Raw genomic sequence first — 24,282 nt, forward strand, 5'->3', positions numbered from 1 at the left:
GCTGTAGGAAATATTAAAAATCTGCAAATAACAGGATTACTCTATAATATTATAAATCAAAATTTTCCCTCCTTACACAAATTTCATAAAAAAATATGTTGAAAATAAATTTGAGTAAGTTCTTACTCTCAGTATGTGTCTTTTGGTTCTTGAACTATATTAAAGTATTGCCATGTCACAGATATCACCTACAGTTTCCCAGAAGGATCGTCTTTAATAGTGGCAGTCTTCCTGTTCCACACACAGAATGTAACTCTCCTGTCGGAAAGCTCAAAATTGAACTACACCAGCCTCTTTGTTCTGGGTTTTCTTTTCCTCTTGAGTGATGTGACCTCTAAAAATATAAAATTAAGAAGGCTGTCAGGTCTAAAAAAATAATAATAACATACATTGAAACTATACAGATGTTTAATTGGTATTAAATAAGAATGCCAACACATCAAAACTCCAACAAGAAATCTTAAACCTGACATATACATGATTTTTTCCTCAAAATGATATTGTAGTTGAAAACTTACTAATGTAGACTCTAGTCATCCTAAATCCTACTTAACAATAAGCTACTCTGAAGATGTTTCATATGGGTATGCCCTTCCTATAATCAGCATGGATCCAGTGTGCCAATCTGAAAGGTATCCAGGCCAGTGCTAAGAGAGATGAAGAGCCAAGGATTTCAGTTTCACTTCACTTAAACCTAAAATGTATCCCAGGACACTAGTACCATACATCTTTTTGGCTACCACAGCAGACACCAGATCCAACACGAAAATAGGTGTCCATCTAGAAATAGCTGTAAACCTAATAGTTACTGGTAATTAAAAACAAAACAACAGAAGATACAAAAACATAAAAAATGAAAAGAAATATTCCCCACCAGTGCAAAATAAACGGGGAGTAACAGGAAAAGGAATAAGAAAGGACAAAGGGAAATTAAGAGAAAGGAAAGAGAATGCTAGAAGAGAACAGCAGTCAGGATAGAGTGCAGCAGGCCCCATGAACAAACTATCCGGAGTAGAGCAAGTCACAGGTCTGGAAGAGACTTCGTTAAAAAGATGAAATTGCCCTGGCCTGTGTGGCTCAGTTGATTGGGCATTTGTCCCATGAATGGAAAGGTTGATGGCTCGATTCCTGGCCAGGGCACATACCCTGGTTGTGGGCTCGATCCCCGGTAGGGGGTATGCAGGAGGCAGTTGATGGAGAAACATCAATGTTTCTCTCTCTCCCTCTCTCTAAAAACCAAATTTAAAAATCTTAAAAAAAAAGATAAAACTGATAAAATGCCTAATGTGTTTGAGCATCAAGAGGAGATTTATACGATTGAAGAGTGGTCTGGGGGTAAATCAGTGATAAGAACATGAAAAAAAAAATCAGGCAAAAAAGTTATTTACTCTCTAGGGAAAAAAAATAAACACATAGATTAAGAAAAAATCATAGTCTATTCCATGGCCCTCCTGCCGATAATGTTTTGTAAATGCTGAATACCAATACAACTAAAATAATAATTATATTGGGCGGGTGGGGCTGGGAAGTGTTCATGTTTTTGGGGTGAGAGGCGAAGAATATGAGAGAATTAAATCCTCGCCTTCCTCAGTGGGAAGCCAATAGATAATCCACAGAATTGAAATATGAAGAAATGGCAATATAAACATGTTATTTAGAGACACAAAGGTAATTAGTAATGGGGTTAAAAGTGTTGTCTCTGGGGATTAATAAGTCAGAGTTAGAAGACTGGTTTCTTATGAGTACTATAAAATTATTTGAATTGTAAAATAAATTATGTGCATATGTAATAACTAGTGACTCTCTGCATGAAGATTCACGCAATAGGCCTTCCTTCCCCTGGCTATCGGCACTGGTTTTTCTCAGGCACCCAGGACCCAGGCCTTTGGTCCAGCCACAGCAGGGAGGCTTGGCTTCTCTGCTGCGGCTGCTCCCAGCCCTCCTTTTATTTTATTTCCTAGCTCCTCCAGCGGAGCCCAGGGCGGACTGGAAGCCTGGGTTGCCCCCGGTAACCCAGGCCCCCAGCCACTCCTTGAGTGGAGCCCAGGACCCTAGACCTTCCTTGAGCAGAGCCCAGGGCGGGCTGGAGGCCTGCCCCCAGCCACTCCTTGAGTGGAGCCCAGGGTTGGTGGGAAGCTTGGCTTCCTCCATCGCCAGGAGCAACCCAAGCCTCCTGCTCACTCCAGCTCTGTGGCTGCCACCATCTTCAGTCGTCTTCAGTCTGCGCTCTGTGCCTGCATATGCAAATTAACTGCCATCTTTGTTGGGTTAATTTGCATAGTCGCTCTGACTGGCTGGTGGGTGTAGCGGAGTGGCAGAGTGATGGTTAATTTGCATATTTCCCTTTAATTAGTGTAGATGATTAATGAAAACCAAATTTTTAATTAAAACAAGCTGATAGATTTTCAAACAGGACTTGTCAGCTGGCCTAAGGTATGTGTGTGATTAATAGTTTACACACAGTAAAAGCCTGCAAGCAAGACTGGAGAGAAGCTAAGATCTGAAATTCACAAGACTGTAAAGGACTGTTATATACTGACATAAGCAAACCACAGAAATGCTCAGATTTCTGAGGGAACAAATAATCCCTTTTAATTGTCTATTCTGTCTTCCACATGCTTCTATAGCACCCTGCTTCTCTTTACCATCATGTACTGGCTTATTTTCCTTCCACACTAAACTTTAAGGTCCTTGGGGACACAGACTGATATCCATCATTCAACAAATATTTATTTAGGTCCACTATGGGCCAGTCACTGTACTCAGATCCACTCAGATCTACAATCACAGTGATTAAAATAACATGGTTCTTAAATTATTATAGTATATATCTTTATACACTATGAGAATTTAGCTAAGTACTTGAAAAACAAGAGACACCCAATAAATGCTTGCTGAATAAATACATAGCCCAAATGAAAAAAGTCATTGCCCAGCTGGTGTGGATCAGTGGTTGACTGTCGACCTATGAACCAGGACTTCATAGTTCAATTCCCAGTCAGGGCATATGCTCAGGTTGCAGGCTCAGTCCCAAGTGTGGGGCATGCAGGAGGCTCATCAATGATTCTCTCTCATCATTGATGTTTCTATCTCTTTCCCTCTCCATTCCTCTCTGAGATCAATTCAAAACAAAAATTTTCAAAGAAAGTCATTAGGCATTATCCTAATACATATTACATTCATTATCATTGATGGATTACCAATTACTACTCTTAAGTGTCTACATTAACAGTATGATTAATACTAAAATTCTCCAATATGCCAAAGATAAAAACAAGAACACAGAACCAACCATCATGATCTTTAAGGGTTCTAAACCTTAATGCTCTAAGCATAGCTTTCTTTCCCAGTTTGACAAAACCTCATCTGTACCTGTTTCACTCTGACTTCCGTTCTCCTCATCCTCCTCTGTAATAACAGGCATACTCAGACTCAAACATCTATCTTCCTTATGTACATTCTGCTTGTCATCTGGAAATAAACAAAAAAAGTGGTTTTATATCAAAAAGAATGTTAATCTTTAAGAAAAAAAAGTATTTATACAAATAATGTCACTATTATAAAAAGTAGATGTTTAAACTAAAAGCTAAAACTGTAACGGTAAACAGAAATATGCATGTTAAAATATATATCTTTAAGTATTAATACATTTATATTTATGCTTTGAAATAGTCTCTAATTCTTCCATTAAAGAAAATGGAGGAAAGGGGAAGAAACAAAATTAGCCAAATACAGATATCGTATTTAATCCTTGTCACACACAGCACAGTATGTTATCTGCTGCTATCGGGATAACCACATGTGTTACTTTGACTATATTAATTAATGACAAATGTAATTTTAAAGTTAATAGCCTTGTTTTTGAATGAAGACACACTTCCTTTTATCACCACATATGCTCTACAAGACATATTTCTCTAGTTATAATTTGCCATTGACTTTGCATTTTCCAAAACAATGGAGGTTTTCTACATCAACCTTCTGTTGTCTGAAGAAATATCCTATTCAGCCCTTATCCATTTGGCTCAGTGGATAGGGCGTCGGCCTGCGGACTGAAGGGTCCCAGGTTCAATTCTGGTCAAGGGCATGTACCTTGGTTGTGGGCATATCCCCAGTAGGGGGTGTGCAGGAGGCAGCTAATCGATGTTTCTCTCTCATCGATGTTTCTAACTCTCTATCCCTCTCCCTTCCTCTCTGTAAAAAATCAACAAAAAATCAATAAAATATATTTTTTAAAAAAAAGAAATATCCTATTCAAATTTATCAGATATCATTGTCAGATCAGGTCTCATTTAGCACATAACACCAGGCCTCTACTATGTTAATAAGTACCTGTTAGCACCATGTCCCAAGAGCAACCCCCTCCCAAGAATCACTATTTATTTCTTATTAGAGGCCCGATGCACAAAAATTCGTGCAAGAGTAGGCCTTCTTTCCCCCGGCTGCCGGCACCAGCTTCCCTCTGGCACCCGGGACCTGGGCTTCCCTCCTCCTGCCACCAGCAGGCACCCGGGACCCCGGCTGGCTTCACCCCGGCCGCCCACAGGCACCCGGGACCCCGGCTGGCTTCACCTGGGCCCTAGCTTCATCAGAAAGGACATCCGGAATGATGTCCAGAAGATGTCTGGTCTAATTAGCATATTACCCTTTTATTAGTATAGATGCTTCCTCATTCTTCTCCATAACATTTCTACTGCCTGACATACTGTATATTTATTTGTTTCTTTACAGTCTGCCTCTCCCACTAGGATGTAAGCCTCACAAGGATAGATTTTGGTTTAAGCTGATGTACTCCAGCACTTAGAAAAGTGCCTGGCATATAGTAGTGCTTCAATAAGTATTTGTTAAATGATTACATATGATTCAACTATTTTATAATAAAATATTTCATACAAGTATCTATACTAATAATAGCCTAGATGGTAGTCATGCCCTCACATCGTCACAAGATGGCCATCACAAGATGGCTGCACACACAGCAGAGTTGGGGCCCAGCGGCCACTCTGCGCGGTGAGGCCTGGGGGTCCCACGGCTCCGCGTGGCACGGAAGAGACCGGTCCCAGCATCTCCGCCACCTTGCGCAGAGGAGGCAGGTTAAGGCAGGGGAGGGCAATTGGGGGCGATCAGGCCGGCAGGGGAGGGCAGTTGGGGGCGATCAGGCCGGCAGGGGAGGGCAGTTGGGGGCGATCAGGCCGGCAGGGGAGGGCAGTTGGGGGCGATCAGGCTGGCAGGGGAGGGCAGTTGGGGGCGATCAGGCCGGCAGGGAAGGGCAGTTGTGGGCGATCAGGCCGGCAGGGGAGGGCAGTTGGGGGCCATCAGGCCGGCAGGGGAGGGCAGTTGGGAGCCATCATGCTGGCAGGGGAGCAGTTAGGTGTCAATTGGGCCGGCAGGGGAGCAGTTAGGGGGAGATCAGGCAGGCAGGCAGGTGAGCAGTTAGGAGCCAGAGGTCCCAGATTGTGAGAGGGATGTCCGACTGCCGGTTTAGGCCCAATCCCCTGCCGGCCTGATCTGGCCTAAACCAGCCTAAACCAGGTAGAGCAGGTGAGTGGGGGTGCCAGACCAAGGTGGGGCTCTGGTCACTGTCATAGGGGCAAACCTCTGTTGGTTACGGAAAATTCTTTGCTCCCATGTTCCATGCGGGCACTCGCATCTGCTGCCAGTGCCAGCCCCACTCGCACCCGTTGCCGGCGCCAGAGCCGATGCACCCGCTGCCAGCACCGAAGCTACCGCTTGCACCTGCTGCCAGTGCCCAGCGCCAATCCCAATTACTCGGCACCATCAGCAGGTGCGAGTGGCAGCTGCCAGCCCCGATGCCTCTGAGAGCTTCTCCACCTCCCCCTACTCCTGAGGGCTGATTGGGACTGGCAGCCGCCTCTCACACCTGCTGCCAGCGATGGCCCCAATTGCTCTGCACCATCAACGGTGTGAGCAGGGCCAGCGCCGTCAGCACATGGTTAGCAGCGGCAGCAGAAGCAGGGCTGCCAGCAGACAGGGGACCAGGGACCACAGTGGGAGGGGCCGGCAGGGGCGCGGAGGATGGGCCAAGACCCGCCCCTGTGCCCATCACAATCTCGTGGCCCACAGTTCCTTTCAAGGTGCATGAATTCATGCACTGGGCCCCTAGTATGCTAATGATATGCTAATACTGCTCAACCACTCACTATGACATGCACTGACCACCAGGTGGCAGACAGTCAACTGATCAACCAGTCGCTATGATGTGCACTGACCACCAGGGGGCAGACACTCTGACCAGTAGGTTAGCTTGCTGCTGGGGTCCAGCTGATTGGGGCTGAACGAGAAGGGTCAGACATGCCCTGGAGCCCTCCCATGGTCCCTCCCCGGCCGGCCAACCTCCTGTGTCCCTCCCCAACCCGGATCGTGCACCAGTGGGGTCCCTCGGCCTAGCCTGTGTCCTCGCACAACTCCGGGCTGAGGGACACCACACCTCGAGTGCACGAATTTCATGCACCAGGCCTCTACTATGTTAATAAGTACCTGTTAGCACAGAAGGCAAGACATTAAATGAAAATGAGTTTAAGCCTTCTGCTCTGAACAACATATACTGAGATCTTAATGGGACACAGATTTTGTGGAATGAAGAGATTGCTCTAAGATGGAGTTGAGTAAACTGTAGCAGTAAGTTTCCATTTTGAACACAATTTAAACTTAATATCAATTTCTACTGAGTCATTAAAATAGAATTTTACCCTTACTTGCAAGTCCTACATATTAACTACTATAATTTTTACATGATTTTTAAGATGATAATCTTTTAGAAAATCTGTTTCCATTTCTAATCACATTTTTTACACTTAGAACCTGTAAATTTTTCAATTGTTCACAAAATTATAATTAGTATGCTCTATCTAGAATTATTAATATTGTTCTTCACAATCGTTTAGTCATGTCCATTCATATCAATTATTAATGATTTTTTTTAATCCACATTTACAACCTAACAGAATCTATCCAACAATGTCAAGGGAAGAATTTCTGAGTTCAAAACTGAAAAACAAACCTTTGTCTAGTCACATGATAACTGACTGCAATTTAGAAATCTAGTACTTCTACATTAAATGAATGTTTAAAAAATAAAAAGCAATATTCTCTAAAAGTTCATAAAAAAAACCCACCATGCTTCACACACACACACACACACACACACACACACGCACACCTTCCCATAATGGAGTCAGGAACCAAGAAGTGAGCACACAAAACTTCAAGATATTTATCTCAAAGCCCACATCTATAATAATATATGTGTAATATGCTAATGAGACTGGACGTCCTTCCAAATGACCTCCCGGATGAAGCCAGGACTGTATGGGAAGCCCAGGTCCCGGGGGCTTGCTGGTGGCCGGAGGGAAGCCCAGGTCCCAGGTGCCAGAGGAAAGCTGGTGCTGGCAGCCAGGAGAAGGAAGGCCTACTCTTGCATGAATTTCGTGCATCAGGCCTCTAGTGTGTGTATATATATATATATATATATATATATATATATATATATATATGCCTAAGCAACCAAATGACTGGTTGCTATGATGTGCACTGACCACCAGGGGGCAGATGCTCAACACAGGAGCTGCCCCCTGGTGGTCATTGCATTCCCACAGCCAACCTCCCATGGTCCCCCCACCCCCAGCAGGCCAACCTCCCGTGGTCCCACCCCCTCCCACCCCCCAGCCAGCTGGCCAACCTCCCGCAGTCCTTCCCCCTAGCTAGCCACCCCTGCCCCCATCAGCCCCAATCGCTGGCCAGGCCGAGGGACCCCACCTGTGCACAAATTCATGCACCGAGCCTCTGGTACTAAATAAAGCACATGAGCCCTGACAAGTGTTTCTCAATGGTTAGAGTGCTGGCCCTTGCACCAAAGGTCCGCAAGTTTGATTTCCAGTCAAAGGCATATTCCTGCAGATTCAATCCCCATACCCGGTTGGGGCAGGAGCAGGAGAAACATCTCACATCCATGTTTCTCTCTCTATCTCTCTTTTCTCCTCACTCTCTCCCTCCCTCCCTTCCACTCTCTCTGAAAATCAACAGGAAAAATATCCTCTGATGAAGGTTAACCAAAAAATAAAATAAATTGAAGTACACAAGCTTCAGTCACAGGTATGTTCCTCAGCCTTTATCCAGAACCTAATTACATTTATATTACAGAAAACTAAGAAGAATGGACAGTTTCTTAAACCATTACAATTAAGAAGTAGCAAAAGAACAAAAAAAATTGCTACAAGCCTGCACACTGAGAACAGAGAGAAGACACCCACCACAACGAGTATGACAGAAAAACTATATTTAAAGAATAGGACACAGAGCTGACACAGAACTGCAGCATGAAGCCATGAGTTTAAAGATAAAATGCCCCACTTGATAGGATCATTGTATTATAAAACCCAGTAAAATCATATGCTCATGATGTGAACCCTGAGTCATAGAGAAAATTAAATTATGTTCAGGATACATTTTAGAAAATAGGAGAACATAAAAAAATAATTATAGTATTTTTCTAATTATAAAAAAGATAAATGCACATTACAGAAAACAAGAAACATACAGCGAAGAATATGTTTTAGAAAGATATCAACCAGAATAATTAAACTTTTAAAAAGTAAATTTTGACACTTAAATCATTAATCTCAATTATCCACAAAACTAATTCCCCAAACAATGTCAGATAGATAGTTTTACTATGCTCAAAGCAAACCATGTGGGATGTAATTAAAAGTAATAGAGTATTGCTCAATCTCAAAACTAATGATTACTAGACATGCAGCTCAAATACAACTTACTTAAGTGCATGTCTAATTTGAGCTCCAGACCCACATTCCAATGACCTGAGAGACAGCAAGGATAGCAATTAAAGATTCAGGCTTGGATTCAGGCAGATTGCCATTCATTCAAGTCTCAGCTCTATTTAGTAGCTAGGTGACTTAGACATGTGAAAAAAGTTGGGCAAATAATAAGGTTACATTGCCCTAGCCGGTTTGGCTCAGGGGATAGAGCGTCAGCCTGCGGACTTAAGGGTCCCAGGTTCGATTCCGGTCAAGGGCATGGACCTTGCTTGCGGGCACATCCCCAGTAGGGAGTGTGTAGGAGGCAGCTGATCGATGTTTCTCTCTCATCGATGTTTCTAACTCTCTATCTCTCTCCCTTCCTCTCTGTAAAAAATCAATAAAATATGTTAAAAAAATAACGTAATAAGGTTACATAAGATCCTCTTCATCATCTTATCATCATTACTCTTACTAATGTCCTTCCAGAAATGTTCATGTTAAATTCTAAGAATGGTGAGCAAATACAGCCAAAGCTTACGTAAAACAAACCTAGTAAATCCAATCAATATACTAAGCACCTATTTACGTGCTAGAGAGCTATTGCAGGAATTGAGCTTGAAAAGGCAGATTGGTATATATCCATCCACCCCACCCCCAAAATAAAAACTTCATCCTGTGATTCTTATTTCTGTTAAAGGCACCAATATTCCCTCAGCTGTCTAAGCATTAAGCATCCTTGTCGAATCCCTCTCCATCACCCTCTATACCTGGTACCTACAGATATACATTGGCTGTCATATCTGTTAATCTACTCATCTACTTCCTACAACCACCCGGTCAGATCATCATTACTCCAACACAGCCTTTTACTTAATGTTCCTATTTTCAGTTTGTTCCCACCTGTCCGCCATGCTACTCCCAGTAGTAGGTAGGAATGTGTTTTATATAAGCAGTAAATATTTAATGTTTCTAGTGCTCCTTTTTCCCCTGAGCCTGCTAATCAAACTCCAACTTTATGTATGATGAATACATCTTATCTGTATAATTTTTAAAAATTAAGCTATTAAAATAAATAGTCATTTCTTTAAGAACCAAATACCAAAGGTAATTTTATAGATACACTATTTCAAAAGAAAAACAGGTACAGCTTAATTAGTGCAGCCAGAGGGAAATATGGTTTACAGAGTGTTATTGCTTATCATACCTTATTTTACACATTGATTTCACATACAAGAACTACTAATAAAGTATAATCTGGAAAGGTCTAGACTGGTTCTATAACTGTCTAGCTATATCACTTTAAGCAAGTTATATTATTAATCTACTAAAGGCCCAGTGCATGAAATTTGTGCACGGAGGTGTGGGGGGGGGGGTTGGGGAGAGGGGGGTCCCCTCAGCCCAGCCTGCACCCTCTCCAATCCGGGACACCTCAGGAGATGTCCAACTGCCGATTTAGGCCCCATCCCACAGGGACCTAACCACTGGCTTCTAACCGCTCGCCTGCCTGATTGCCCCTAACCACTCTACCTGCCTGCCTGATCACTCCTAATTGCCTCTGCTTGTCGGCCTGACCACCCCCTAACTGCCCCCCTGCTGGCCTGGTTGCCCCCTAACTGCCCCTCTGCCGGCCTGGCCACCCCCTAACTGCACCCCTGCTGGCCTGGACGCCCCCTAACTTTCTGGAAGGAAGTTGGGACGTCTGGAAGATGTCCAGTCGACCTGGTCTAATTAGCATATTACCCTTTTATTAGTATAGATATGGACCAAAATTTCATTATCTATGAAATAATGGATTTTATGACTCTCCTAGGGTCTCTTTCAGCAGTAAGATTCTAAGAATCTAAGATAATTCATTTATTTTTAATGTTAGATCTCACAAGGTTCTCAGTCAAGCAAGTATTTAATCCTTTTTAATAACAAAAAATCAGTGAGGGGAGATTGTAAATAAAACCCATTCTCCCTTGTAGAGTCTCAAAACACTTTAAAAAGTTACCTCTTTTTCTGGAAGACTTCTTCCTTCCAGCGGATTTCAATGTTTCTTTGTTTCTTTTTTCCCTGGTTGCTTGACCAGAGGCAGAATCAGAGTCAGAAGAGTCAAGTCTGACTTGGCGATGCCTTCTTGACTTGGAAGCCTTAAGAGTAAGAAATCCAATTAACTATAATGAATTGCAAAATGAATACAGCTGATAAAGACGAAATACACAATCAAAGACGAGGAAAGATTTACAACAATATTTGTCATAAGTAGTTTACCATTACACTGGCTTGCTTGATACTTGTCACATATAAATACTCCTTTATCTTTACAACTAGAGGCCTGGTGCACAAAATTGGTGCACTCGGGAGTGGGGGTCCCTCAGCCTGGCCTGCGCCCAGTCTGGGAGCTTTCGGGGGATGTCCACCTGCCAGCTTAGGCCTGATCCCCTAGGGCAGGGGTCCTCAAACTTTTTAAACAAGGGGCCAGTTCACTGTCTCTCAGACCGTTGGAGGGCCGGACTATAGTTTAAAAAAAAACTATGAACAAATTCCTATGCACACTGCACATATCTTATTTTGTAGTAAAAAAACAAAACGGGAACAAATACAATATTTGTATTTGCATGTGGCCCATGGGCCGTAGTTTGAGGACCCCTGCCCTAGGGGATTGGGCCTAAGCTGGCAGTCAGACATCCCTCTGGCATCCCAGAAGTACCATTTCTCAGCGTCAAAACTAAACAACTGACCTCATTCTGTGGGAAATAGGTTTGCTCTCTAGAGAGTCTAAACCAGGGAAGCTGTAGGCTTGGGAAAACTGGTATAGCTGAGGTTAAATGAAACTTACATAGGAATAGTAAGTCTCTAGATTAATTCTCTCGGTCAGCTTCCCAAACACTGGCAGGTGGGTTTATTCACCACTTTCTTTCCCCAGACAGGGAATGGAAGATTGCTATCTGGTAAAAATGACTATATCCAAGAAAAAGAAATATTGAGATTAAAATGCTGTATCTCCACATGACCACACTTAAAAATGATCCAAGAATCTTCAAACATTTGAAAAAGCCAGCAAAATAGGAACTCCAAGAGAAAAGGAGGAAACTTCAAAAAACCGTAATTAATATCCACAGAGATAAGATAATGCATCCAAAAAAAAATAAAGAATACTTTTAAGTAGAAAAAGATTCAAAGACAAAAATCAGTAGTGAAAAAATGTCAGCAGAAATAAAGTAATTCAATGTAATGTTCAGAAAACAAAGCTTAAGAAATCTCTCTGAAAACAGATTAAAAACAGAAAAAAAAAAGTTCAAGAAAAGAATAAGCAAAAATGCAGCAAAGAACTCTATCAAAGAAACAATACAAAAAAAAATTCCTCAGAACTGAAGGTTATCAGATCAAAGGATGCCCACCCATGAGAGCCAAGGACAATGAGGGAAAATTACCTACATCAAGTTACATTACCATGAACTTTCAGATCTCCTGGAATAAAGAGAAAATCCTAAAACCTTCCAAGAACAAGAAAACAAAAGCTGGAAGACAATAAAGAACAACGGCATCGCCCTGGCCAGTTTTACTCAGTGGATAGAGCGTCGGCCAATGGGCAGAAGGGTCCCAGGTTCGATTCCAGTCAAGGGCACAGACCTCAGTTGCAGGCTCATCCCTGGCCTTGGTCAGGGTGAGTGCAGAAGGCAATCAATCGATGTGTTTCTCTCACATCCATGTTCCTCTGTCTCTCCCCCTCCCTTCCACTCTTTCTAAAAATCAATGGAAAAATATCCTCAGGTGAGGATTAAAAAAAAAAAGAAGAATAATGGCATCAAAATTCCAGGTAAATACCAGAAGTAATTAAAAGGGAAAAAGTTAAAAAATAAAATAAAAATAACCTCAGCCAGTTTGGTTCAGTGGACAGAATGCCAGCCTGTGGGCTGAAGGGTCCTGGGTTCATTTCCGGTCAAGGGTACATGCCAGTGTTGCAGGCTTGACCCTCAGCAAGAGCCATGCAGGAGGTAGCCAACCAATGATTCTCTCTCATCATTGATATTTCTATCTCTCTCTCCCTCTTCCTTCCTCTCTGAAACTAATAAAAATATATTTTTAAAAATGGTATATTTAAAAATAATAATAATAAAAATAAATAAATAAATAAAACAGAAAAAGCTGAAGACAGTTGCCTCTTGAGATTAGGAATACAGGGGTGGGAAGTGGTGGAGCAGGAAACTGTTGGGTTATACAAACTATACAGTATTATCAGCCTTTTAAAACTATGCACAACCCTGACCGATTTGGCTCAGTGAATAGAGCGTCAGCCTGCAGACTGAAGGGTCCCGGGTTCGATTCCGGTCAAGGGCATGTACCTAGGTTGTGGGCATATCCCCAGTGGGGGTGTGCAGGGGACAGCTGATCAGTGTTTCTCTCTCATCGATGTTTCTAACTCTCTATCCCTCTCCCTTCCTCTGTAAAAAATCAATAAAATATATTTTAAAAAAATAAAACTATGTACATGTATTACTCTGATGAAAAATAAAAATGTAATTAAAAAAGCATCAAGTCAATTTCTAAATTACCTTAATAGAGAAATAACTTACCTGAACAACAACTGCAAAGGCCTTTGATTTTATTTTTGCTAATGATGCTGCCCTTTCACACGACTGGAAATAAAAATACAAAGGAAGGGGGAAAGTTAAAACATAAACATTAAGTGAAACTATGAATACCCACAGAAATAAGATTTTAGACAAAGGTAGGGTACAAGAAAGTAAAGATACAAAAACACACACCACATTTTCACAGCAGGTGCCATAGCTACTGATTGTTTTCACTCAGGATTTAAGGAGGATAATATAAACAAAAGCCTTGGTGATGAAGCCATTCCACCTCATTGGCCTATGCCCAAAGACAGCTCCTGTCTCATCCACTAAGATGGATGAAACCTCTAGAGCAGTGGTTCTCAACCTTCCTAATGCCTCAACCCTTTAATACAGTTCCTCATGTTGTGGTGACCCCCAACCATAAAATTATTTTCATTGCTACTTCATAACTGTAATTTTGTACTGTTATGAATCTTAATGTAAATATGTGATATGCAGGATGTATTTTCATTGTTACAAATTGAACATAATTAAAGCATAGTGATTAATCACATAAACAATATGTAATTATATATGTGTTTTCCGATGGTCTTAGGCAACTCCTGTGAAAGGGTTGTTTGACCCCCAAAGGGGTCGCGACCCATAGGTTGGCGACCCACAGGTTGAGAACCGCTGCTCTAGAGGTAGGAAGCGGTACTGAGTAGCTTGAGCTCCACACCAGCTGAAAGGCTGACAGGAAGCAAGAAAAGACATAATACAAAACTCTAATTCTGTCCTTGGCACTCCAGCATCATCCCTCCCTTCCTCTGCTGAAACCTGTCAACATCCTCACTCCCAATCGACACCTGGTGTTGTCTTACACAAGGTTTCCAGTAAAAATAGACTAGCTTGTCACAGAACCCAGGTTTTAGAATTTTCTAAGATATTTATTAATACTGACCAAAAATCATGATGCTTAGTATACAGAATCATAGCCACACATAAAATAAAAAGTGAATCAAATACTGCCCTATCAGCAATTACTGTGAATTTTTCTGACCTCTGATTCTTGTGATTTTCCTTCCCTCTCTTCTTCTCCATCTTTACCAGTCAATTTTAAGGATGGATTCTGAAAGAGAAAAAATTTATATAGACACATTAACAATTCAAATGATCTAAACATTAATTGCAAGTCATTTCAGAACAATGAGAATCACTTACTTAATTACTGAAAAGCTGAAAGATCATTTCACATTATTGAAGTACTAGAGGCCCAGTGCACGAAATTTGACATGTTAATGTCAGCCCGGCCTATGCCCTCGCAGTCTGGGAGCCCCACGATCTATCACCCCACAGAGGGAGGCCTCACCCACCACAGCGCTGCCAGCCAGGTCGCCTGGGCCTCCCTCTCTGGGGTTATCACAGAGCACACCCACTCCCAATTGATCGCCCCACCGGCCGGTGGCCTGGGCCCCCCTCTGCCGAGAGGTCGTGGGGCGATGGCGGGGGTCCCCGACCAATCGCACCCACCTTGGCTGGCCTGGCACCAGTGCATGTCATAGCGTGGTCAATTTGCATATTATACTTTTATTATTATAGACTAGAGGCCTGGTGCACGAATTCGTGCATGGGTGGGGTCCGACCACCCTGATCGGGGATGGCCAGCTGGGGGGAGGGGGCACAGGCAGTTGGCCGGCTGGCCCCACACCCTGGTCAAACTCCCAGTCCAGGGGACAATTTGCATATTAGCCTTTTATTATACAGGATGGTTCACCACCTGACAATTAAGATCATGGTTAGGTTTCAGAATAGTTGTAAAATTCATCGAAAAAATGACTTAATCATCCTAATGAAGGAGGATTTTATGTGGAAAGGAAAATTGGTTTATTCTCCTTTCCTTCAAATTTTCAGATGTCTTAGTAATCATTAAAGATAGTTTGTTAAAAGGGAGTACTATTCAAAAATTCTAAAATGTTCTACCTCATTAAAATCAATGTGAAAGCAAAGTATTTCCTTCTCCCCAAGACTGTCATCTCCTCATCACTTTTCTTGTATTTTTTTTCTAAAATGAATTTGAGCCAGCTCCTTTTATATAATGGAAAGCCAAAGAAGCAACAAATCTTTGAAAACTTATCTAGCATTTGAGAAAACATTAACACATTATCACATTCACAGTAAGTAATCAGAAATTGCTTCTTTTTATTTTTTTTTTTTAGAAGCATTTAGTAAAATAAGATGGAGTAGTGGTTTCAAAGGCTGGCCTTTAGGTTTCCAGAGTAAAAAAGTTTCTCCAGCTGACAAGGTTAATGTGGAATATGAGTAGCTCTAGCCTCAGTATTTGGGTCAGGAAATTAAATTGCAGATGCATTGATGAAACTTGTAAATGAATAAACCAAGGCTGGCGGAGCACAATGGGGGCAGCCACCACGCAGGTCCAGCTCTCTGCTGCCATGCAGCACAGCGGGACCAGGACTGCCAGAGCTCTGACTTTTAAGAGAAGCTGAGTGTCTGAAATTTTGCATGAAGTCTACAAATATTTACGTTAGTAATTAACTCACATTTTTAAAACAATGTTAGGATCAATGCTGTGCCAAACAAAACACATCTGTGTGCAGGATTTGGCCCACAGAGCGCAACCTCCAGAAGATGCTAAATTTTAAAGACTGCAATAAATCTGTGGTATGCCAGGACGACTCATTCCTCTATAATTATATAGTTACATATATTACTTAATTATACATTATATAATTGTTATTAATTATTATTACTTGGTTATAGATGTAATCTATATAGAATCTGTTTGTAAGGCTAAAGAACATCACATAGCTAATAAGTGGCCAAAAAAAGTAAAGCCCTCCAAATCTTAGGTCCACAAGAATGCAGCCAGCCACTCAGCTAGCTGCCTCTCAACATTATCACCCTTCTGTGTTCAGTGCAATTGCAAAGGTGAGGTATCAAAAAGCAGTCACATACCTTCCTGTCTTTGTGCCACTGCTGATGCTCCAAAATTATGGTCTTAATATTATCAAAGAAATCATCCTTTACCAAGCTGAGGGTTTTGTTTGGATTGGACTTATCGGCTGAAATTACATGTTTCATGTTCTGATAAAGATCATGAACATTCAGCATTTCCTAAAGGTGAAAACATGAGTCTTTTATTCAGTTTTATAGGAGAAATTTACAGGCAAAACCAACACAAAATAAAATGGCATTCCTGTGTTGATAAGGAATAACATACCACAGTATACTGAAAATAGTATTTAATAAAGAGGCTGCTTTCCAAAGGTATGGATTCATTCAATTCAACTCAACAAACATTAAGTAACATACACTGCATGGGGAAAGACTAATGGTTAATAAACAATTGAATTCCTGGATATAACAAAAATTATTTGTAGTATAACATATCATTAAATATCACTACTAACTAAAATCCAATTTTTATTTTATATTGTCAAAACCAAGGATATGCACATAGTTCTTTATGCTCAGCTGGAAGTTCCTGTATGATTCACCTAATCCCCAGAGATGTGCTGGCTTTCACAGGTCTCAAAGCCTATGTGCCTGTACCCAAAACTTCATCATTGCTTCAGTATTAAAAGTTAGGATTAAAAAAATAGAGGGGATTTATGACACCATTTGAGGCAATGTTCATTAATTAGACCTTTCTCCCCCAGAAACCTTCAGCTAAATTGGCAGATCAATGGGGTAAGGAGAAAGACAGCACACTTAAGAAATCAAATAAAACTGGTATTGGGACTTGGCTCAAAGTTCAGCAGGGAACTAGTGACATCTGAGTCATCCCTAAGTTGGGCTACTCAATTCATTTCTAGATTTTGACAGAATAACAGACATCTGTTCAAGGAATCAGAAACTGCTCAGTGGTGGTGAGTGCTCATACATGCAAGATTTTCAAAGGGGAACACTGTCCAGACATGGGGAGCCCATAACTTTTTACAGTTTACCATGTGCTGTATTTCCATTGTTTTACCACATGCAGGGGAAATACAGGGGCAAGACCATTAGCTGGACCTGGTTTTGGCCTGAGTTCTGTCACTTGCTAGACTGTGACCTTGAGCAAATTCCTCAATCTGAGAATCATGTTCCACAATTGTACAAAATTAAGCAATGCCACTAACCCACTGTAAAAATAGTAGTTGATTTTATGAAAGTGAGAGTGTTCTGTATAATGTACCAGTAAATCACTATATAAAATTAAAGTGTTAAGACATAAAATAAAGTGCTTGGACTCTGGAGCCTTATAGACTTGGACATTCAAATCCAGTGTCTACACCTTACTTTATTTACTTTTAAATATGTTTTTACTGATTTTTAGAGAGAGGTGAGAGGAATAGAGAAATAAAAACATCGATGAGAGAGAAACATCGATCAGCTGTCCCCTGCACATCCCCTACTGAGGATGGAGCCAGCAACCTGGGCATGTGCCCTTACTGGGAATCGAGCTGGTGACCTCTTAGTTCATGGGTAGACACACTCAACCAGTGAGCCACACCAGCCAGGCTGCACCTTACTTTTTGCAAATTACGTAACTTCTCTGAGCCTCAGTTTCCTTGTTTTTAAAATCAGGAAAATACCACCTCCTCTGCAAGGTTACTATCATGATTAGGGAGATAACATAAACATTTAACATAGTTCCTGGTACATGTTGAAAACTCAGCACATAATGGCCATTTTTATAATTGTATAAATGAAAAACAAAAAAGACTTAGAAAAATAATTAGCTGAAGGTCATATTTAAGTAGCAGAGTTCGAATTAAAAATCAGATGTTTGATTCAATATCTTATCCTCTTCATTTTATTATGCCTCCTTAACCACAAAACTAAAATTAATGAGTGGCAGAATCACGACCAGAATTCAGGTCTGCTGACATGGAGACATAAAAGCATTTGCAAGTAGAAAAGTATTAAATGTAAGGATTATCAATGAGTATGGGTCAAAGGCTAGACAAGGACATGACAAGTAGAATTAATACAGGTACCGAGAGAAAAGGCTCTCAAAGCAGATCTGTGACAAGCCAAAGATGTGAGATAAAGTCAGGATGACTTCAGACTCCTCCATTCCTAGAAGCTTCTAGGAGTAGGCATCCCATAGCCTGGCCCTCCTCTCCAATCACCCTAAAAGAGAGGCCTTTGTGCATCATCCCAGCTCTGTTCTCTTCGATCTTCCTAGTTTTCAATAGTGTGTTTTCAAATAAGCATTGCAAAAAGGAACTTAGAAGATAAATATACATTGTTAAAAAAAAATAAACTCACTTTAAATTCTTGTTTTATCACCTACCAAAAAAGTCAAATACAAATGTGGTTTCAGCATCTGAATCTAAATATCCTGAGTTGAAATCCAGTTTTCTATATCTTTGTTTCTTACTATATTTTGTGATTTATCCCATAAACTTTGATATATTTAGGGTGCATTATTTCTGATACTTTAGAGAAAATAATATTCATTCTATGGTTAAAGTCATTAAAAATTTTTCAGTATCCAGTAGATAAAGGTATAACCTCAATATATAGTTAACAATAAAACTATTTATTTTTAAATTTCAAGAGAATAAAAGAAATTTACCTCTAATACATCAGAAGTGATAAGCTTCATTACACGATCATTTGGTTCCTTAAATTCTTCTGTAACTGGAGTTCGCTGAACTTTTTTCTTCATTCTAAATGACAGCTATTTGATAAAGAATGTCTTTTAAAGTATATTTTTAAATATGGAAATAAGTAAGACAGCAGCAAAAATTGTCTATCAGTAAACATGGATAAAACAAAAGCAGCACTATGTACATATTAAATAATCCATTTTTTAAAGACTGTTAGAGATAATCCTTTTGAGATAATCCTTAAGATGCCATGCCAAGTACTTACAGATTCCGATATTCAAAGAAGTTCCGTATTTGCCAGCTGATGGCAGAGCCAGAACTAGAACCTAGTGCTCTTCTAATGTAGTTTCTCAATTGTCATAAGATCATAGAGATATCATATTTTATTAGTGGAAGTTTCAACTTTTCACCAACTGACATTAAAATTCTTTGGTCGTCTTTCAGCCGTATCCTCTCTGACGTTTGAATAAAGAATGAACAAATGCAGATACTGAATTTAATGTCCTCTCCTAACAATCTGCCTAACAGATGGCATTCGGAAATGCACTGCATTTAAAAGCAGAGCCTGAATTTTGATTGCAACAAAAAGTAATCAGGAAGCATTTTCTCCTATTTTAGGAAGCCTTTCTACAAGTACTGGAAACTATATAATAATCTTTCCACATTATGGAGACTGAGGCACTTTATGGACAATGAAGTATAATTTCTCATTTTGAAGAAACAATTTATTTTAGGTAACATACCAATTTGGGCATTGCTGTAAAGTGAAATGCTTTGTCTAGTCGTAGCTTCCTAAAAATATAGGCTACATCAAAATGTTCCGAATTTATCAAATCTTGTTGAAATTTTAAAATTTCATCCCAGTCCTTCAGGGCAACTCTAATCTGCAAACAAGAGAAGCAAAAAAGTCGTTACTAAATGTAAATCTTCTCTCACAAGTGTTTTATATTTTGAAACACTGGCATTTCTGTATACATCAAGTTTGTTATAAAAATATTGTACCCGTTTAGTGTTTCTGCTGGTGGAAAACAACTCATCAAGTATTACCTTTTGTTTTGGTTGACACAGTTGGGTGTTATATAATCCATACAGCAGATACAAAGCACCCACTCGGATCTGGAAGGCATATGGAGGTAAAAAATATCGCCAAGCCAAAGCTAAAGCTTCTTTTGTAAATGTGTTCTTTTCTAAATTTCTCATTTTGCCACTAGAAAACAAAGAGAAAATATGTAATGACTTTAAGTAAATAATGAACAAAAATTACAAGAGGTATATTCTAGCAGTTGCTAGAAATTGGGTGGGCGTTCCACATCTAATCCCTTCCTGATTCAAGCACAAAGACCTAACCTTTGGTTGTATTTCCTCCACTGAGGCATAGGCGTACACTAGGTAAACATGATGCATCTTCCTAAAGCATCAATTTGACTTGCTGAATTAGGGAGCAAAGGGGGTGGGGGATGCATATTATTCCTGGTTAAGAATTTATATCCTATATAAAAAAGCCTAATATGCTAAGTGTCCAGTTGTCCACTCAACCAATCAAAGCATAATATGCTAATGATATGCTAAGGATGCTGAACTGCTCCCTATGATGTGCACTGGCCACCAGGGGGCAAAGAGTCGACCGGCTGATCCGTTGCTATGATGTGCACTGATCACCGGGGGCAGATGCTCCAACCATTAGGTTAGCTTGCTGGGGACTGAGCGAGATGAGCTGGACATGCCCTGGAGTCCTCCAACGGCCCCTCCCCCCTGCTGGCCCAGCCCCCAATGGGCCCCCATCAGGGCAGGCCAGCCAGACCCCACCCTCTAGTATCAAAATAAGCATGATTATGTTACAGAATAAAATACACAAGCTACATGTATTTTAATATATAATGGATATTTTCCCCAATACTCTCAGGGATTCACACTGAACCTCATTTGTCCTTGGGACACCTAGATAAAAAAAGTTAGAGACTATAAATACATCCCACCCCCTCCTTTCAATTCTTCAGGGCAAAGCTCACTTAAGTAAAGAAGGAACAGGAGCAGGATAGGAAAGTATACTCCACTTTACTCCCAAAGCCTGGGCTCTTCAAATAATAAATACAATAAAAGAATGCAAAATACCTACTTTAAGGACAGGCAACCAAAGCAACTTCTAAAGAAAATCCCCTACTCCTCAAGTGGTCTATATTTTTCCCCTCGCTTTAGTTTTTTCTCATTAGCTAAAAAATGAGGTAACCCCAGCAAAATGTTCCTGAACTACCACATTTCCCAAGAGGATTACAGTGAAAGATAATGGGTTTTACAAACAGGCAAACATATAGGTTTCCATATCTGCTTCACCATCTACTTACTAGCTGTGTGATCAGGGAGAATTACTTAACCTCCTTAAACCTCATTTTCCTCATTTATAAAACATCCATTATACCAGTTTCTCAGAGTTGTTCTATGGATTAAATACGTTAAGCTATAAATGCATTACATGTAGTAGCTATTAAAAAATAGTCTCTCTCCTATCATTAATTGTACAACAAGCAGCTCTCCACCCTCTATCCCCTGCAATGTACAAACTGCATAGGTAATTATTTTACATCAACAGAGAGAAAAAAGATAACTTTTACATTTTATTCAGCAAAGTTTTAATCACAAGAACGCATTCATTCAATTACTTAGCCTTTTCAATATTATATGCATTATGCTAAAGGATACCAGATGCATCCAGAGCTGTGTGTAACGGAGGGAAAAATCTATATAATAAAAACCTAAGTTACCATTATGGCAGAACGACCAGAACAACGGGTCACTATGATGCACACTGACCACCAGGGGGCAGATGCTCAACGGAGCTGTCCCCTGGTGGTCAGTGCGCTCCCACAGGGGGAGCAACACTCAGCCAGAAGCCAGGATCATGGCTGGCGAGTGCAGCAGCGGTGGTGGGAGCTTCTCCCACCTCTGTGGTAGCACTTAGGAGCAGTGAGCCAAGCGGTAAGGAGCAGCGAGCAGGTGGGCGGTAAGGAGTGAGGGGTCCCGGGCTGTGAGAGGGATGTCCGGCTGCTGGCTTAGGCCCGCTCCCCATGGGAAGCGGGCCTAAGCAGGCAATTGGACATCCTCCAAGGGGTCCAAGACTGCGAAAGGGCACAGGCCGAGCTGAGGGACTGCCCCCCTCTAGTGCACGAAATTTGTGCACCGGGCCTCTAGTTTAAAAATAATAGCAATAATGAACATTTACTGAGCACTTGGAGTGCACTTAACATATATTAATTAGCTCATTTAATCCTCAGAACTACACTATGAGGTATTACCGTTGTCCCTCTTTTACAGATAAGGGAGCTCAGCCAGTAACTTACCAAAAGTCACAGTAGGTGGACTCTGATTCACACCAGGCAGGTGGGCTCCATAATCTGTGCTCTTAAACACTACTACTGTCTTTTAAACTACACACTTATAATAAAATGCACTTAAGTTGAGAGATAAAATAAGCAGAATGCTATAGGGGAAAAAAGAGCAGTACCCCTTACTTAGCCTAGAAGGGCGAAGGAAGGCTTCCCTGAGGAACTGTCAATTGAACTTAATCCTGGGTGAGGAAAACAGTGGCCAGGCAAAGGGCATGGGGGAAGGCTCCAGGCTGAGCAAAGGCCGCCCCGCCCCCGGGTGGAGGACCACAAACACCACTGGCAGGGCTGGAGCGAGAGCGTGCCTGGAGGGGATTGGTCGATGGCGCTGCAGAGAAGGGCAGAGGCCAATCACAGAGGGTCTAGCCAACCACGTTAGGGACTTTGAGCTGCATCCCAAAGGCTACAGAAACCATTGGACGGTTGTAAGCAAGGGAGTGATGATCCAATGTGCACTTTAGAAAGAGAACGCTGGTTGTTATAGGTGAAATGAATTCAATCGTGCTTTTTGTCTTTGCTTGGGTGTTTCTTTTGTTTTGAAATATGGGGGCTCTAGAAGAACCAGCCTGGAGAAGGGCAAGCGATGGGGACCTAGGTCAGGCTGGGGCGGTGCAGATGAGAGGACGGTTGAAAAGGGCGGCCAGGCACAAATCCATATTCGGGAAGAGGCCGCAAAAGGATGCAACGGAAGCCAAAGAAATCGCCCAAGGAAAGCGTGTCACGGGCGCACTAAAGACCCGGGAGAAATGGAGGTGGATTCCAGAGGCTGCCGCGCTCCAAGCCCTTCCCAGGTGCGGCGACGGAAGGCGGGAGGTAGGCGGAGGGAGGAGGGCTGCCACCTCCTACGCCGCGTCGGAGCGGACGTGGGGAGAGAGAGAGGCGGGAGCGGAGAAACACCCACCAGAAGATGGTCCCAAACTTCATGCTCCTCCAGAGCGCCGAGAAGTCCTCGAAGCGCACGCTGTCCGTCTCCTGGAAGCGGCTGAGCAGCTCCTCGCAGTCGGCCTGCAGGCCTGGAGGGGCCCCCATGCCTGCAAAGCCCGCGCACTCGGCCAGCGGTCCAGCCCCCAGCGGTCGCCCAGGAAACCCAGCCCGGACACCCCGCCTCCGACGACGTGACACCCGCACGCGCTCCGTGACGTCATATCCGGCTCCTTTGGCTCCACCTCCAGCCTGACCGAGCTCGGGTCCTCGATGCTTGCTGCGCGTGCGCGGGCGTGTAGCGTTCAACTCGCCGCTAAATCGAGGATTAAAATCAGTCCTTGTCATTTCTTTGAAGATGTGTACATCTCCAGTGTCTTGTGAGCCCAAGAAGGAATTAGGTCTGCATTAGGCTAGTTTATGAAAGCTGGCAAACCCTACTATCACTCTCCCTTAAAGTGGCAGAGGCACAAAAGTCAACTTCCATAGCTAGGGGAACAGTTCAGAGCCTCAGCCCACCCCCTGGTGGCCAGAGGGTCTAAAGAGAGTTTACTAGAAAAAGGAACTGGGCTCATGCCCTTATAGACTCTATAACCACACAACAGGATAGCTGTGTGGCGCTCTCCTTGGAGCCCTAGCAGCCTTCTGCAAGCACTCTTGAGAAACTGTTTTGTAAATATCTCTCCACCACCCACCCACCCCTGCGCTACAGTGCTTAACAGAAAAAATTTATTTTACAGTATATGTACTTATTGATCATGTGGCTAAATTGGCTTTCTGTGTACACTCCACCTCCTAGCTTATCCCTAGAGCTAGATGTGGAGTAATATTTTGTACTTTTCACCATTTCTCTGATTGCAGGGCATGCAGTTTTTGTTCTTTAGGAGAGGTATTGTAATACGATAGAAAAGCCTACGGCCCAGCCGAAGCGGCTCAGTGGTTGTGTGTGGACCCGTGAACCAAGAGGTCATGGTTCAATTCCGGTCAGGGCACATGCCTAGGTTGTGGGCTCGATCCCCAGTGTGGGGCATGCAGGAGGCAGCCG

At 42.1% G+C, this 24,282-nt stretch overlaps 1 protein-coding gene across 1 annotated transcript; it reads right to left on the reverse strand.

The window, feature by feature from the left end:
• Positions 1-172: 172 nt before the first annotated feature.
• Positions 173-23,422, reverse strand: SNAPC1 (small nuclear RNA activating complex polypeptide 1). Its single transcript, XM_081090368.1, has 10 exons — positions 23,218-23,422; positions 19,984-20,143; positions 19,680-19,820; positions 18,903-19,007; positions 16,292-16,450; positions 14,379-14,447; positions 13,337-13,399; positions 10,771-10,909; positions 3,373-3,471; positions 173-334 (listed from the first exon to the last, which is right to left on the reverse strand). Exons 1-10 carry the CDS (start codon positions 23,343-23,345, stop codon positions 282-284), a joined length of 1,116 nt encoding a protein of 371 aa, XP_080946494.1. The 5' UTR covers positions 23,346-23,422; the 3' UTR covers positions 173-281.
• Positions 23,423-24,282: the final 860 nt, after the last annotated feature.

This window comes from Myotis nattereri (assembly GCF_964212035.1).
Source record: "Myotis nattereri genome assembly, chromosome: 1".
In the NCBI taxonomy this organism is placed as follows: domain Eukaryota; kingdom Metazoa; phylum Chordata; class Mammalia; order Chiroptera; family Vespertilionidae; genus Myotis; species Myotis nattereri.